Raw genomic sequence first — 13893 nt, 5'->3', positions numbered from 1 at the left:
GTGTGTAAATGTGTGTGTTTGTGGAATAAGTGAGGAAGCGACTCCAATCACACCTCACTGTGCATGTGCATGTACGAATATGTGTATGTGTGATGCGTGCGTGTGAATGTGCAGCCGGACTACGAGTACGACTCGAGCGATCCCGAGATGGAGGAGGACGAGGTCATGTTTTCTCCGCTCCTCGCCGATCGCCTGAAGCAACAGCAGGTGCTGCACGACTGTTGGTGCCATCGCTTGCCCGCTGTTGCTGCCGTTGCATGCGCAGTACTGCTGCATTCATGCCTACCTCTTCTTACACTCTTCATCCCCGCCTTCATCTCACTCCTACTGCTATGCGTATGTGTGTGTGTGAGCAGAAAGAGTACTGGCGCGTCAAGTGGCACGACGGCCTGAGCGAGTCTGATGATGACTCAGACGGCACTTCCCACGACCACCTTCCATACCAGGTGCTGACGAGCGTGCGTGCGTGCGTGCAGCTGTTTGCATTCGTCGCTGTGTGGCAACTGCAAGCCGGTGTGCATCGCCTCACGACTTTGTTCAATCTGCACGTGCGTGTGTATGTGCGTGTGTGTGCGTATGTGCGTGCATGCGTGCGTGTGTGTGTATGTGTGTGTGTGTATGCGCAGGCCCCGGTGACTGTTGTGGACATGTACCGAAAGAAGCGCGCGGTCCTGCAGCGTCTCATCTCCATGTACCAAAGTGCGTCACGTGTTGGTTTTGAATGAATTTGTGCACGTGCGTGCGTGCATGTGTGAATATGTGAATGTGTGCGTGTGTGCATGTGTGAATGCGTGAATGTGTGAATGCGTGAATGTGTGCGTGTGTGTGCCGTTGTGAGCGCCTGCAATTGTTGTGTGTCGCCCTGTTTCGTCTTTGCCAGTCTCTCAAACCCCCCCCCACACACACACACATTCCAACGTGCCACCAGATCAACAGAAGCGGTTACGCCGCGAGCTGCTGCTTGCGCGTATGACTTACATTTCCCGCCGAAAGGCGGCTGGTCTGTCCACAAACGCACGCAACCTCCGCAACAACGTACGGGTGCAGCCTGTTTGTGTGTACGCGTGCAGCCTATTTGTGTATGTGTGTTTGTGTGTGTATGTGCATTGTGTGTGCATTGTGTGTGCATGTATGTGTATGTGCATGTGCATGTGCAATGCGTTTGTGTGTACACGTGCTAGCATGTCAACACCTGTTCTCCACACCTGCTCACCCAACACCCGGCCAACATCATATTCGCAGCCGCTGCTTGGGAAGATGCCCTCGGAGCAGCAGTGGCAGCCGCCTCCGCCTGGTCTTGATCTCTTCGAAGAGTCGCCAGGATCAGCCAACCCGCTCCCGGTGCTGTGCTCATGCCGCTTTGTTGTTAATGGCTGGTAGTGCTGGTGTGAGGGGAGCGGCGGGACGCACGTAATCAGAGTGTTGGATGCTATGTGTGTGTGTATGTGTGTATGTGTGTGTGTGTGAGCGCGCGCGCGTGGGTGCTATGTGTGTGTGTGTGTGTGTGTTTGTGTGTGTGTGCGTGTGTGTGTGTGTTGAAGCGGGCCTTTCCATACTATTGCGCTGTCGTGGGTGACGTCATCCCAACAGCACATGCTGTCGGCTATTCCCTTACCCCATCTGTTGTGGTTCACACCGATGTTCGTTCATCTCACCCCTTCTCACCCCGCATCTACTCCTCTCGTCTTCCTCTTATGCTCGTGTCTCCCATCAGTATCCCGACAGCGAAGATCGAGCGCTATACATTGCCCGCCTCCGTCTCGCCGAGCAACGTCAGTGCACGTTACGCAACAGTGTTTCCAGCATTGCTGCTCACACAGTGTTACATCCACGGCTGTTGAACTTTCTCTTGTTCAACACCAACCTCAGCTGTTCTGTCCACACTTTACACATGCACATGTCTGCACATGTCTGCCCACTCGTTCGCTCAACTTGCTCAGCTGTTGCCACTCACTCTTACCCCTCTATCTATCCACAACACCCCCCCCCCCTTGTTCTGCCTGTGTGTTCAGGCAAATACATGCAAGCGAATCCCAATGCGCAGCAGCCCCTGCACCCGACCTGTGTGTTCACCTCAGACTACCTTCCCCCATGCCAGCGAAGGTGTGCATGATGTTTGTGTGTTTGCAGACGGTGTGTGTGTGTGTGTGTGTGTGTGTGTGTGTGTGTGTGTGTGTGTGTGTGTGTGTGTGTGTGTGTGTGTGTGTGTGTGTGTGTGTGTGTGCGTGTGTACATGTGTGTTGTGCGTGTGTACATGTGTGTGTGTGCGTGTGTGTGCTGTGTGATGTGTCAAGTACAGTCCCCAGCACCACGCCCTGTTCCTTTCCTCGATTCATTCGTCAACCCCCCCCCCCACACACACACACACCACCACCTGCTTGTGGCTATATAGGCGTGTGCCGTTCAGCCAGTACTGCACCGTCCACATTCTCCATGACCACAACCAGGTGCTCTTCAAGCCGTGTCAGCATGTTGGCGACAGCGGTCACAAGTGCCTGAAGCCGATTCTCCGGTGCCAGGACCCGCCCATGTGCTTCCACCACATGAGATTACGCGATTTGATCAGGTGAGGAGGGGGGAGGGGCACGTGGGAGAAAGGGCTTGCGCTGCTGCGGCATCTTCACTGAGACTGCAGTTGTTTTTGGTTGTTGCTGTGTTGCTGCTGTGTGTTGGTGTATACTGCTGTGTGTACATCTTGGAAAATGCACGATCATGTGTGACAAAGATACTTGGCTGACGTTGTTGTCTCATGTGCACACACAAACACAAACGCAAACACAAACACAAACACAAACACAAACACAAACGCAAACACAAACACAAACACAAACACAAACACAAACACAAACACAAACGCACATGCGCAGGAACCCGCGGCTATCGCGAGATGCGGTGATTGAGGCGGTGCACTCTGGTCTTCCAACCACGTTCCTCGGCGTTGAACTCACAGAGGCAGAGCAGGTGGGTTCTGCTAGCTTGCTGCAAGGCTGTTTGTTTGGGATGTTTGTTTGCCTGTCGTCCATCCGCATCACCTCCTTATGCTGAGAAAATGTCACTACCAATCCTTCCGCTCACCGCTCACCACTCACCACTCACCACTCACTACTTCTTCCCCCTCCGACACCATTTGGCGTTGCTCCGTGTGCCATGCATGCTCGCACCGTCACAGGAGCTGCTGCACGACCCCTCGCTGCTGACGATGTTTGACCTTGACCTCGACTTTGACGCCGTGGAGGAGTTTACGCGACACCTCGAGCACGAAGTGTTTGGCCCCCCACCCGGCCACGTACCACCGTCCCTCACGCCGAGTGCCGTTGGTCTCCTTCGCTCCCGTCTGAGCAAGCCAGGCCCGCCACTCGCCTCCAACACGACGTCGTCGTCCACATCGTCGTCGGCGTCGTCGAAGCCAACACCACCGCCGTCACCCCGCACGGCCATGCGCTTCCGCACGCTGGCAGCAGTGGCCGGCGCACACTCGCCAACACACGGTGTGTGCTCGTGGTGTACGTGTTTGTGGTGTACGTGCGTGTGTGTACGTGCGTGTGTGTGTGTTGGGCTCAACGTTTCCTGTGAACAGTTGGCTCGGTTTACTTCTCTGTTTCTTGTTTTCGCTCTTGTGTGTGCAATACATCCGACGCTCACCATGCCCTGTGTCCTGCACCATGACCCAACGCTCGCAGATGCGCACTCCGGCCCGCTGGATATTCTGCACATGGACGAGGCCGCAATGATGTTTGGCAGCGGCGATGACCGCATGTACTTCCCGCGCACTGGTGATCCACCGTCGCTCACGCCGCCAACCTCGTCCCCGCCCCGCGCCCTCGCTGGACTGCTCGCCAGCCACCCTGCCGGCCGTGTACTCGATGCACCAGGCCCAAGTGGCGGTAACGAGGATGATGACGAGGAAGCGACGGCAAGGGCAGCATACGATGAGCTGTTTTCGCTGCCATCTGCAAGCTCCCTGCGCCATTCAGCGGTTCGCGCCCGCACACTCTCGCTTGGCTCGGGTCTGTCATCCATGCGCAGCAGCAATGGGTCAGCAGCCGGTGACCAGCGAAGCAGTGCCCGTGCCCGTGCCCTTGGCAGTGGTGCTGAGCTTCGGCGCGTCAGTTCGATGGACGCCACAGCAGGCGACCGCGGTGGCTCTTCGCTGAAGCCGCGCGGGGATGATGTGACGACAGCAGTAGATAGCAAGGGTGGTGATGGACGTGATGGCGGCGCTGAAAAGGGTGACACCGATGTGACTGCCTCTCGGGCTATCAAGATGTCGGGTAGCGCCAAGCGCAGCAGTTGCAGTACTCGTGGCGGTGGCAGTGGTGATGATGATGGCACCCGCGCCGGCACCAGCGCAAGCACCAGCAAGAAGGGCGACAAGGAAGGCCCTGCAAACGCAGCAAAACGCCACAAGCGTGGAGGCAACGGTGCCACTGCAAACTCAACTGGCGGTGGTGACAACGACGCTGACGATGACGGCGATGATGATGATGATGAGGAGGAGGAGGAGGAGGAGGGGGAGGAGGAAGACAGCGCTAACAGCAGCCTGTCTGTATTTGGGCGGCCGAAGCCCTTGCGGACAAGAATATCGCCGCCTGTGCTGGATGGCGAAGCCGTTGTTGAGCTTGAGGACACCATCTTTGAAGTCAAGTCAGAGTACGTTGCGCTCGAGTCCCTCATCAACAGCCGGCGCCCGTCAACTGTTGACCCGCCCGTGCCGCAGCCCACGCCATCACACATGTCTCCGTCGCACTTTGGGCTGCACGGTCTCACGGAGCAGGAGATTGAGACGCTCATCAGAACAGTGCAGGCGGAGGTGGCGGCGCAGCCGCAATCGGCACGCGAGCCGTCACCAGCGACCGCAGCAGCAGCGGCCGCGACAACAGCGACATCGGACACAACTGCTGCTGTTAATGCTTCGGCTGCGGATGCCAACGAACACAACGAACACGGCCCATCCTCAACGGTAGCGCCCACCACAACAAGCGCTTCTGCTTCCGAGGGACCGAACAACACCGCCACGACCTCTACAACGACAACTGCGACCGCGTCTGCTTCCAAGTCTGGCACTGCGCCGTCGAGTGACAGTGGAGCTGAGAAGAATAAAAGTGGCAGCGAGGAGCAGGCGCCCAGCACGAGCGTTCCCGTTGCAGCCTCAACCACGACATCCAGGACACCTTCAGCACCACAGGCATCGTCTGCCTCTCCTAATTTGGCGTCTTCTTCTTCAGCCCAAGCAACAACGCAAGCGACAGTGTCGGCAACCACAAGCACAAGTGCAGCAAGCCAGAATCAGTCCAACAACAGTGATGCGGCCTCGAGTGCACGCTGATGTCACAAGCAGCAGCTGCAGTGGCCCACCGCTTCACACATGCAAACACACAACCACCATGAGTCGATGGAGGATGCGGGTACATCCTCAGAACAACAAACAACAGCAGCCAGTCCTGCTGTGCATGAGCGCCATTTGCACATGTGTGAATGGTTTGATCCTTTGCTCCATTTTGATGTATGACTGACTTGCCTCGCGCGTGCCAAAGCCAGACCCAGAGTACTCTCTTGCTCCTGTGGTGAACGTAATCATTGTACATACGTAGTAGCTGTCTCACTGGAATCCAACGCGTCGCACATGCCATGGATGCAATCATGTTTTAACTTAGGGCAATTTGATACAAACGAGCAAGTGAAACAAAGAGACGAGCACAACCCAAATGTACAACGTGGGCGTGCACACAACGACAAAGCTGCGGTGAAAGCAAGGGGCAGGACAGGAGTAAATCAAAACGCAACGAGAGACTGCACGGCAATCAAGTAATGTAACACGCGAACGAAAAATAAGGAACAGCACATGACATGGCAGGAGAAATAAAGAAGAAAGAAAGCGCAGTGTACAACAACAGAGCCATGAACGAGCAGCCAAGCTGAGGGCAGAGAAAGACCGTGGGTGAACGTGTGTGTGGGGGGGGAGAAGCCGTGCGAGCAACCAGCAAGCAGGCAAAGTTCGTTACCTCGGCAACACTGCCTCCTCCTTCTCTCCCCAGGATAACAATCACGAAGATGGACGGCTTGGTGTGGACGTGGCCATGTCAGAATCCATTGGTGACAGACGGCCCTGGAGCGCGTTGAGATGCCGCGCAAGCCGCTGCTGGAACGCAACCGCCTCTTCTGTCTCCTCACGAAGGAACTTGCCATCTGTTTCGCTTGTGCTCGTGCCACCACCGCCGCCGCCACCGCCACCACTGGCGACCGTATGGCTGTGGTGCGCGTTGATTGATGGCAGAAATGCCCACGCCAAAGAACGTCCGCTGCTGTGTTCTCGCCGCTGCGCCCGCTGCAGCAAACGAACTCAACGGATACTGCCGTTGCTGTTGCTGTTGTTGTTGAAGTTGTTGTGGCTGTTGATATGTGTGCTGTGAGTTTTGCTGCTGGGTGCTTGGGTGGCGCTGCGGTGTGATGGGGTCATGCGAGAGTTGGGTGGCTTCAGCGCGCGTGCCGATTGGAGGCGCAGACTCGCCCCGCCGACTGTCGTGCATCAGCGAACCCATGCTCGTGTTGACGGACAATGACAGTGGTGTTGTGTTGTAGCGATACATTTCCCCGCCCTCATCGTCATCTTCATCATCATCAGTCCTCGCCTTTTCCTCTCCTGTCGTCGTCGTTGTTGCTGTCACCGTTGGCTGCGCTGCACGGGCGCTTTTCAGCTCCTCACCGCTTGTTGCGGTTTGTTCCTTGTTGTCGCGCCTGCTTCCACAACCCGCTGATGCTGTGGCTTCCTCGCCCTCCACAGCAAGGTGTGACAAATGTGTCCGGTTCAGCAAGCGATCATACTCGGCCTGCGCATGCGATTGGCTTGTGCTTTGCAGCTGTTGCTGTGCTTGCTGCAGCTGCTGTTGTTGCGCTTGGAGCTGTGACCAGGCCACTGCAAGCTGTGCCACCTCGGCTGCGCTCGCCGACGTATCCGTGGCCGACCTCAACGTGTGCACACCACCAGCAACTGCCTGTGCTGCTGTTCTTGTCGTTGCTGCTGGCGGTGGTGATGTTTGTGCCTGTGTGCTGGCCGCACCGAGCAGCGACGTGCTTTCGTCCGTCTCCTCCCCCATCAGCGTCTTCGCCAGCCCGCGCGACGAGTCAGAGTCCTGCCATTTTTCGGTCGCAATCAAACCATTTCGTAAACAGCTGACGGATTCATGTGTGTGTGTGTGTGTGTGTGTGTGTGTGTGTGTGTGTGTGTGTGTGTGTGTGTGTGTGTGTGCGTGCGTGCGTGCGTGCGTGTGTGTGGGGGGGGGGAGGGGGAGGGGTAACATTCCGTTGAACGCACATCGACGACATAAGGCCACAACGGTGTGTGCGCACAAACCTCGATCGGTGAGTGCTGCAGTGGCATGAGCGGCGCCGTGGTTTGCAGCAGGTGGTGCAAGGACGATGGTGGCTGCTGTTGCTGTTGTTGTAGTTGTTGAGTTCCTGTCGACGGCTGCACAGATGACAATGGCCACGACTGTGTTGCAATCGGGCGCACCAAGAAACCCCCGCTGGTCGTGAGCTTTGAAGGGAACACATGCACAGATGGTCGTGTCACGTACGGTACGAACAACGCACAACAAACAGCAACGACAAGCACGATTGCGCGCGAACCACTGACCCATTGCATCTGCTTGTGGAATGCTTCAATGTTCCGCCGCAACCTATGAGGAGTTGGAGGAAATGGCCAGAAATGGGTGTGAGACCGCAAGACAGAACACAAAGCCCAGCAGTCTTGTTCATCCACACACACACACACACACACACACACACACACACACAACACACACACACACACACACACACACACACACACACACGAAGCGAGGTTGTCTGACCTTGAATTTTCCACACGGAGCAGGGTGGCCAGGCGGGCATCAATGTCCTCCTCCATCATGGACGTGGAGGTGGAGTTGGATTGCACGTCATGTTGCAACAACACGCTCAGCCCAGCCCGCATGTCAATGCCAGTGTCCGCCTCCCCCGCCGCCACTGCCCTCTCTTGTTGTTGTTGTTGTTGTTGCTGTTGTTGTTGTTGTTGCTGCTGCTGTTGTGGTTGGCGGTGGGCGACAGCACCACCACGACTAGCGTCAGCTGCAGCTGCAGCTGCTGATCCGAGGCTTGCCACTGACCCAACGTCCGGCATGGACCCGCGTGTTGCCTTCAGCGTTGTGTGCGTTCGCTGTGACGTTGACAACACGTCAGCACCTTCACCGCCACCGCCCGTTGCGCCCGTTTGTGTCGTGGATGCTGTGGCCGCGGTTTTGGCAAACGAGAGGTCGTGTTCGTTCGTGCTGCCGCCGGCCTCGCGTGCTTGCGTGCGATGCGAAATGTGGGTGTGGTGCGAGTGGCGGTGATGACGGCTATCGTGACGCTGCTCTGCAGTGTCAGCGCCACCACCGCTACTACCACCGTCACCACTCTTCTCAGCGTGCGATGTGGTGCGTTCGGTGGCGGCCACAGCACGCGCCCGCGAGTGTAGATTCAGCTCCTGCAGCAACGAGTCTGTCGAGTCACTCTCTTCGTTCAAGTGACGCAAGGAATCGCTCAGCTGCTGCCCAATCCACTGCTCGCCATGTCCGACGTCGTGCGAGCTCGATGGCGATGCGCGCTCCTCGTCGTCGCCATCCTCGCCACGGCGCTGTGTGGCGGGCTTTGTCTGCTGTCGCATAGAAGACACGTGTTGTTGTTGTTGTTGTTGTTGTTGGCGGATGCGTGAGGCCACTGCTGCCTGCACGTCATCGTGCATGCCTTTCTCCGGCGTTGTCATTGTTCTCAGCTGCTGTTGCAGCAGCGTGTTGGACGCCTGGTGACACATGCGCACACGCACACAATACAACACAAACCAAAACACGACACAGCCACCCACATGCATGCACGCAGGAACAATCAAGAAGATCCGTGCTTGCGGTGAGTTGATGCAAGCAAAGTAACCAAAAAACAAATCTCATGCACGTTGAATCCCAGACAATGACACTGCCTCCCTGTCGTGCGTGATGGTGTTGAGTTTTGTTTACCTGCAGCGTTGAGAGCTCGGAGGAGAGGCCGTGAATCTGTGTTTCATACGTGGCAATATCTTTGTCCTTGGCTGCCAGCTGCTGCTGTATGCGCGTGTTCAGCTCAAGCAGGCGGTTGATTTCGTCAAGCATGGAGTGCTTTTCAGCCTGCGCCGACACCGCCTGTGCCTTTGCTTCCTGGCACGTCGCCTGCAGCTGTCGCAGCTCCCGTTGCAATGTTGCGCCCGTTTGCTGCTGGCTCTGCAGATCAGCGGCCGCGCTCGCCTGTGGCGATGGTGGCGATGGCGGCGATGGTGATGACGGTGATGGCGCGGTTGTGGTGTTAGTGAGCGCAGAAACATTGATAATGCACGTGGCTGATCTGCCGCTGTGACATGCCACGAGCTTTGACACTTAATGGGCACTACATCTCATTCGCACACACACACACATACACACGCACCTGCTTCTGTGCGTATGCCTTGAGTTTTGTCTCCATGCGCTCGGCAGCCTGACGGGTGTCTGCCACCGTCTGCAACGCGTCGTGCAGCTTGCGTTTGTACGACTCGTTCTGCTTCGTCTTTGCACTCAAATCCTCGTGCAGCAGCCGCAGCTCCCGCTCCCGCGTGGACAGCACCTGCCAGGCGTGCATGTTTGTGTGTGTGTGTGTGTGTGTGTGTGTGTGTGGTTAGTGTGTGCGTGTGTGTGTGTGCGTGTGTGTGTGTGTGTGTATGTTTGCGCGCGTGCGTGTGTGTGGTTAGTGTGTGTGTGCGTGTGTGTGCGTGCGTGTGTGTGTGTGTGTGTGAGGAAGCGTGAGCGCGCGTGCACGTGAGTTGTGATTGTGAGGCAGAAATGGGCAATTGTAGGTTCGCAGTAACAAAGTGCACGGGGGAGTATTTGTGTCTGTCTGTCTGTACGTCTGCCACCGTTCATCATCACGAATGCGCGCGTACGTCTTCAAGGGAGCGGACTTGCGACTGGGCCTCCACTTGGTTGTTGAGCGCTTTCTGCGCCACCGTGTCGGATTCGGCCATCTTCTTCTTCAGTTCAGCATGCTCTTCTTGCAACTGCACACGCGCACACGCGCACAACACACAACAGGCAGCACACAACAGACAAAAAAAGCAGACACATGCAGCGCAAACATTGTTTTCTTGAGTGGGTGTGAAGCCGAAACAAAACAAAAACGAACTCGTTGGGCGCAAACGCCTTCACCAGCATGAGCGGCAGCCTCGACGAGTGCCAGTCCAAGCGCACAAACATACACACGCACGCGCACACATACGCACATATACACACACACATACGCACACAAGCACGCACCTGGTCGTGGCGCTGGCGGAAGACCTTGTGTTGTGCATTGAGCGTCGCCGCCTCGGCAATCAGCTTGCGCATGTCTGCTTCATAACGGCTCTTCACCTCATTCAGGGCCTGCGCCTGTCCATCCACCACAGGACAATTCAAGGGCGTGCATGCACGTGTGTGCGAGTGACGACGGCGATGATGAGCGTGGTTGAGAATTGCAAGCAGGTACTGATTGGCACAGGCTCACAGAGACACCTTTCACAAACAACAGCAAACAGCAAAGAACAAGAACAACAACGACGACGACAACAACAACAACAACAACAACAACAACAACAACGACGACAACAACAACAACAACAACAACAACAACAACAACAACAACAACAACAACAACAACAACAACAACAACAACAACAACAACAACAAGTGTACACACGGAAACGCCAGCACAACATCAGCCCACCCGCTTCAGTCGCTCTGCCTCAGACGTCTCTTGGCTCTGTGCAAGGAGGTCGAAGTCGCGTCGGAGTTGGGCGGTGTGGCGCTCGGCCTGGGCTGCACGCGCGAGTGCAGACGACAGCTCGTCGTCCAAGTCATGGATTCGCTCCTCCTTCCGCTTCACCTCCGCTCGCAGCCGGTCGCACGTCTTCAAGCCATCGAAGCGTTGTGAGTGAGTGTGAGTGTGAGCGAGAGTGCGTGCGTGCGTGCGTTCGTGCGTGTGTGTGTGTGTGTGTGAGGACATAATCGTGGGGGGAGGGAACGAGTAGATGCATGGCAATACACGCACACGGTATCTGGACCTTTTCGAGGGCTGTCAAGCCGGACCGAAACTCCGTTTCCATCGCTTGCATCTGTTACGAGTGTGCATACGCGTTTGGGGTCAGCAAGTGTTACCCATTCACGTGAACAGAAGCGTACCCAGTGATCCGCATGCTGGAAAAGGGCACTTCTTGATCACGAGGCGACCCCACACTCAAGTCACACACACACACACACAACACACAGGCACACCCAACCTAACACAGGGCCGCCACGGCGCACGTGCTAGTGGACGCCAGTTGTTGCTGCTTACCTGGCCGGATGTCTCGAGCGACGACGCGGATTCGTTGGAGAGGCGCGTCTGCAGCTCTTCAATGACAGCATTCTGCTCCCGAACTTTCTGCTTGAGGGACGACAACTGCAACACGTGCGCGATTGTGTTTGTTTACGTGTGTGTGCGTGCGTGCGTGCGTGAGTGTGTGTGTGTGGGTGTGTGTGTTGTGTGGGTGTGTGTGGGTGGGTGAGGTGGGGCACACGGGATGTAGAAAAGGGATAGCCGCACGTGCAAGCAGAAAAAAAAAAAGAGACAGCAGTCAACGCACACCATGCAACACCAATGCACAGCACTATTCGAGCACGCAACACCACCCAATCACGGCATCAGTTCCCCCACCTCTTTGTGGTAGCGCTGCATGCGGGATGCTGCCTCCTCTGCGCGGTGGCTGGCCTCGCTCGCCATCTTGTTCGCCGTCTGCTGCTGCTCAATCGCCCGCTGCAGTGACTGCTCATCAACAGGTGTACACATATCAACGCGTGAGGGGTAAGCAATCAACACACACACACATACATACATAGAGCGCTCAAGGATGCACACACACGTGCGCGCGCGATGCACGCAGACAATCTCACACACACACACACACGCAAGACGCTCTCATGACACGTGCAAAACAAAATCACCTTCTCAAGCTGTGCAATGCTTTGATCGCGGGCGGTGAGGGCCTGCTTGTGCGCGTCGTTGTCGCTCTTCAACGCCGCCACCTCCTCCCGTCGCGCCCGCAGGTCTTCCTCTCGCCGGTGCTCCAGTCGCGTCAGCTCAGCCTGCGCCTCGTGCAGCTGCAGGCAATCGTGTGTGTGTGTGTGTGTGTGTGTGTGTGTGTGTGTGTGTGTGTGTGTGTGTGTGTGTGTGTGTGTGAATTGAAGTTGCGGCGATGGCGCACAATAGAGTCCAAGTCCAAGGTTGTCATGATGTATAACGGGAGGATTGCAGCACAAGGTGACTTGAGCAATTCATCCAAGCGTTGGCTTCGTTCTTCTCCCACCACATCAAATCAAACGACATATCAAACAACCACTTGGACCACACCACCACCACCCCTACATCCCTGCCCCAACTGACCTGTGTGCGCAGGGAGGCGGCCTCTGCCTTTGCGCTCTCCAGGCGGTCACTCAACGCCACGTGCTCCGAATTGCGCTGCCGTTCGTCTTCGAGCAGCCGCCGTCGCAACTCGTCTCGCTCCCGCCGCAGCTTGGACATGTGCTTCTGGCTCTCGTCATAGCGCATCTGACACGCGTCCCGCTCCACACGACAGGTGGACAGGTCGTCCTCTGCCCGCGTGATCTTGCGCTGCCACTGCTCCTGCAGCTGGTGTAACTCGCTCTCCACCAGTCGAAGTTGCTGCTCAAGCTGGGCCTTCTCGTCCCGGTACGTGCCCTCCAGCGCCTGCGCAGAATGGGAACGCGTGGGGACGTTGTATGGTATGGTGTGGTTGTGGTGTGGTATGATGTGGTGTGTTGTGTTGTGGCATGCGCGGTGGATGGAGTGAATAGTTCGTTGAGCGGTTGTTGGGTTGGTTGGTTGGTTTGGGTGGGAGTAAGGGTCATGCAGGCCACGGAGAAGCACGAGTGAGTGTTGGTGAAAATGCGTGCGAGTGTGGAGTGCCGCCATTGCAGACAAGTCTCCCACTTTGGACAGCATGTCGCCAGTGTGTTTCAAATTCAAGTGGCGAGGTGCTGAGAACGACGCATGGGGTGCAGGACAAACAAAGGTAGTCATGACAGTGGCTTGCACCACACCTTGAGCTCTCGCTCCTTTTGCTGCAAGAGGGCCTGGTTCGTGGAGAGGATGCTGTCATATCGAGACGTGAGGTCGTGCGATGTCTGTCCAAGCGCCTCCAGCTGCTTACTCAGCTTGCTATTCTCCCGTTTCTATGAACGCGCGCACGTATGTGTGTGTGTGTGTGTGTGTGTGTGTGTGTGTGTGTGTGTGTGTGTGTGTGTGTGTGTGTGTGTGTGTGTTGGAGGGTGCGGTTGAACGGTGGGACAAGTTGCGTATATTTTTGTATGTGTGTGATGGCTCGACGTTGTGCGCAACAATATGCATGGGAAGCAGCACAGTAATTGAGATCCTTCAGCGGGGAATGAACACAACATACCAGGCTGCACTGGCCGTCCTTCAAGCGAGCAATCTCTTCCTGTTTCAGATCAACCTCCGCTTGCAATCCTGGTAGGTGAATGCAGCGTGTGTGTGTGTGTGTGTGTGTGTGTGTGTGTGTGTGTGTGTGTGTGTGTGTGTGTGACATAATGGGCCGTTCAGGATGTTCAGGTGTCCACAAGCACGCACACACATGTGTGTGTGCAGGCTTGGCAGTGGCTGCCATTGCGTGCAACTGCCACCAAACTGCAAGAGTACCACCAACATAGAACAGGGAACGACTTACGCTTGAACCGGGTTTCCCACTCCTTCCGCTTCTCCATGACAAGGTCATCGACCTGCGAGCGCACGCCGTAAGAAGACATGGGAAGCCATGAGTGACGA

The 13893-nt window shown here is 56.4% G+C and overlaps 3 protein-coding genes across 3 annotated transcripts in view; 2 read left to right on the top strand and 1 right to left on the bottom strand.

Annotated features, from left to right (window-relative positions):
• The window catches only part of PTSG_02444 (uncharacterized protein), a gene marked incomplete at its 5' end in the record, with an annotated part of 7486 nt that extends 1789 nt beyond the window's left edge, over positions 1-5697 (top strand). Inside the window, 11 exons of the mRNA XM_004996880.1 lie at positions 115-207; positions 357-446; positions 627-699; positions 929-1035; positions 1243-1341; positions 1715-1772; positions 2013-2103; positions 2393-2566; positions 2868-2961; positions 3170-3488; positions 3681-5697. Coding sequence (XP_004996937.1) covers positions 115-207; positions 357-446; positions 627-699; positions 929-1035; positions 1243-1341; positions 1715-1772; positions 2013-2103; positions 2393-2566; positions 2868-2961; positions 3170-3488; positions 3681-5326 — 2844 coding nt within the window. The 3' untranslated portion in view covers positions 5327-5697. The remainder of the gene's footprint in view (positions 1-114; positions 208-356; positions 447-626; positions 700-928; positions 1036-1242; positions 1342-1714; positions 1773-2012; positions 2104-2392; positions 2567-2867; positions 2962-3169; positions 3489-3680) is intronic.
• A 21-nt stretch (positions 5698-5718) lies between these two features.
• On the bottom strand, positions 5719-13850 carry PTSG_02443 (uncharacterized protein). Its single transcript, XM_004996879.1, has 17 exons — positions 13796-13850; positions 13511-13578; positions 13152-13283; positions 12475-12798; positions 12036-12191; positions 11749-11856; positions 11389-11493; positions 11117-11167; positions 10780-10962; positions 10332-10445; positions 9962-10075; positions 9472-9645; positions 9030-9293; positions 7851-8818; positions 7634-7676; positions 7352-7489; positions 5719-7130 (listed from the first exon to the last, which is right to left on the bottom strand). The coding sequence occupies exons 1-17, from the start codon at positions 13830-13832 to the stop codon at positions 6168-6170; spliced, it is 3942 nt and encodes a 1313-aa protein (XP_004996936.1). The 5' UTR covers positions 13833-13850; the 3' UTR covers positions 5719-6167.
• Positions 13851-13872: 22 nt separating this feature from the next.
• The window catches only part of PTSG_02442 (uncharacterized protein), a gene marked incomplete at its 5' end in the record, with an annotated part of 2343 nt that continues 2322 nt past the window's right edge, over positions 13873-13893 (top strand). The window contains one exon of the mRNA XM_004996878.1: positions 13873-13886. Coding sequence (XP_004996935.1) covers positions 13873-13886 — 14 coding nt within the window. The remainder of the gene's footprint in view (positions 13887-13893) is intronic.

This window comes from Salpingoeca rosetta (assembly GCF_000188695.1).
Source record: "Salpingoeca rosetta unplaced genomic scaffold supercont1.5, whole genome shotgun sequence".
In the NCBI taxonomy this organism is placed as follows: domain Eukaryota; class Choanoflagellata; order Craspedida; family Salpingoecidae; genus Salpingoeca; species Salpingoeca rosetta.
This window is presented reverse-complemented; position numbering and strand designations above follow the sequence as displayed.

Excerpts from the sequence above, each read along its gene's own strand:
- PTSG_02443 (XM_004996879.1), bottom strand. The coding sequence starts at position 13,832 with ATGGAGAAGCGGAAGGAGTGGGAAACCCGGTTCAAGC. Across the intron at positions 12,192-12,474 it reads CCGCCTCCCTGCGCACACAG|CTGCACGAGGCGCAGGCTGA; the intron begins GTCAGTTGGGGC and ends GATTGCCTGCAG. Across the intron at positions 10,963-11,116 it reads GCTTGACAGCCCTCGAAAAG|ACGTGCGACCGGCTGCGAGC; the intron begins GTCCAGATACCG and ends GATGGCTTGAAG.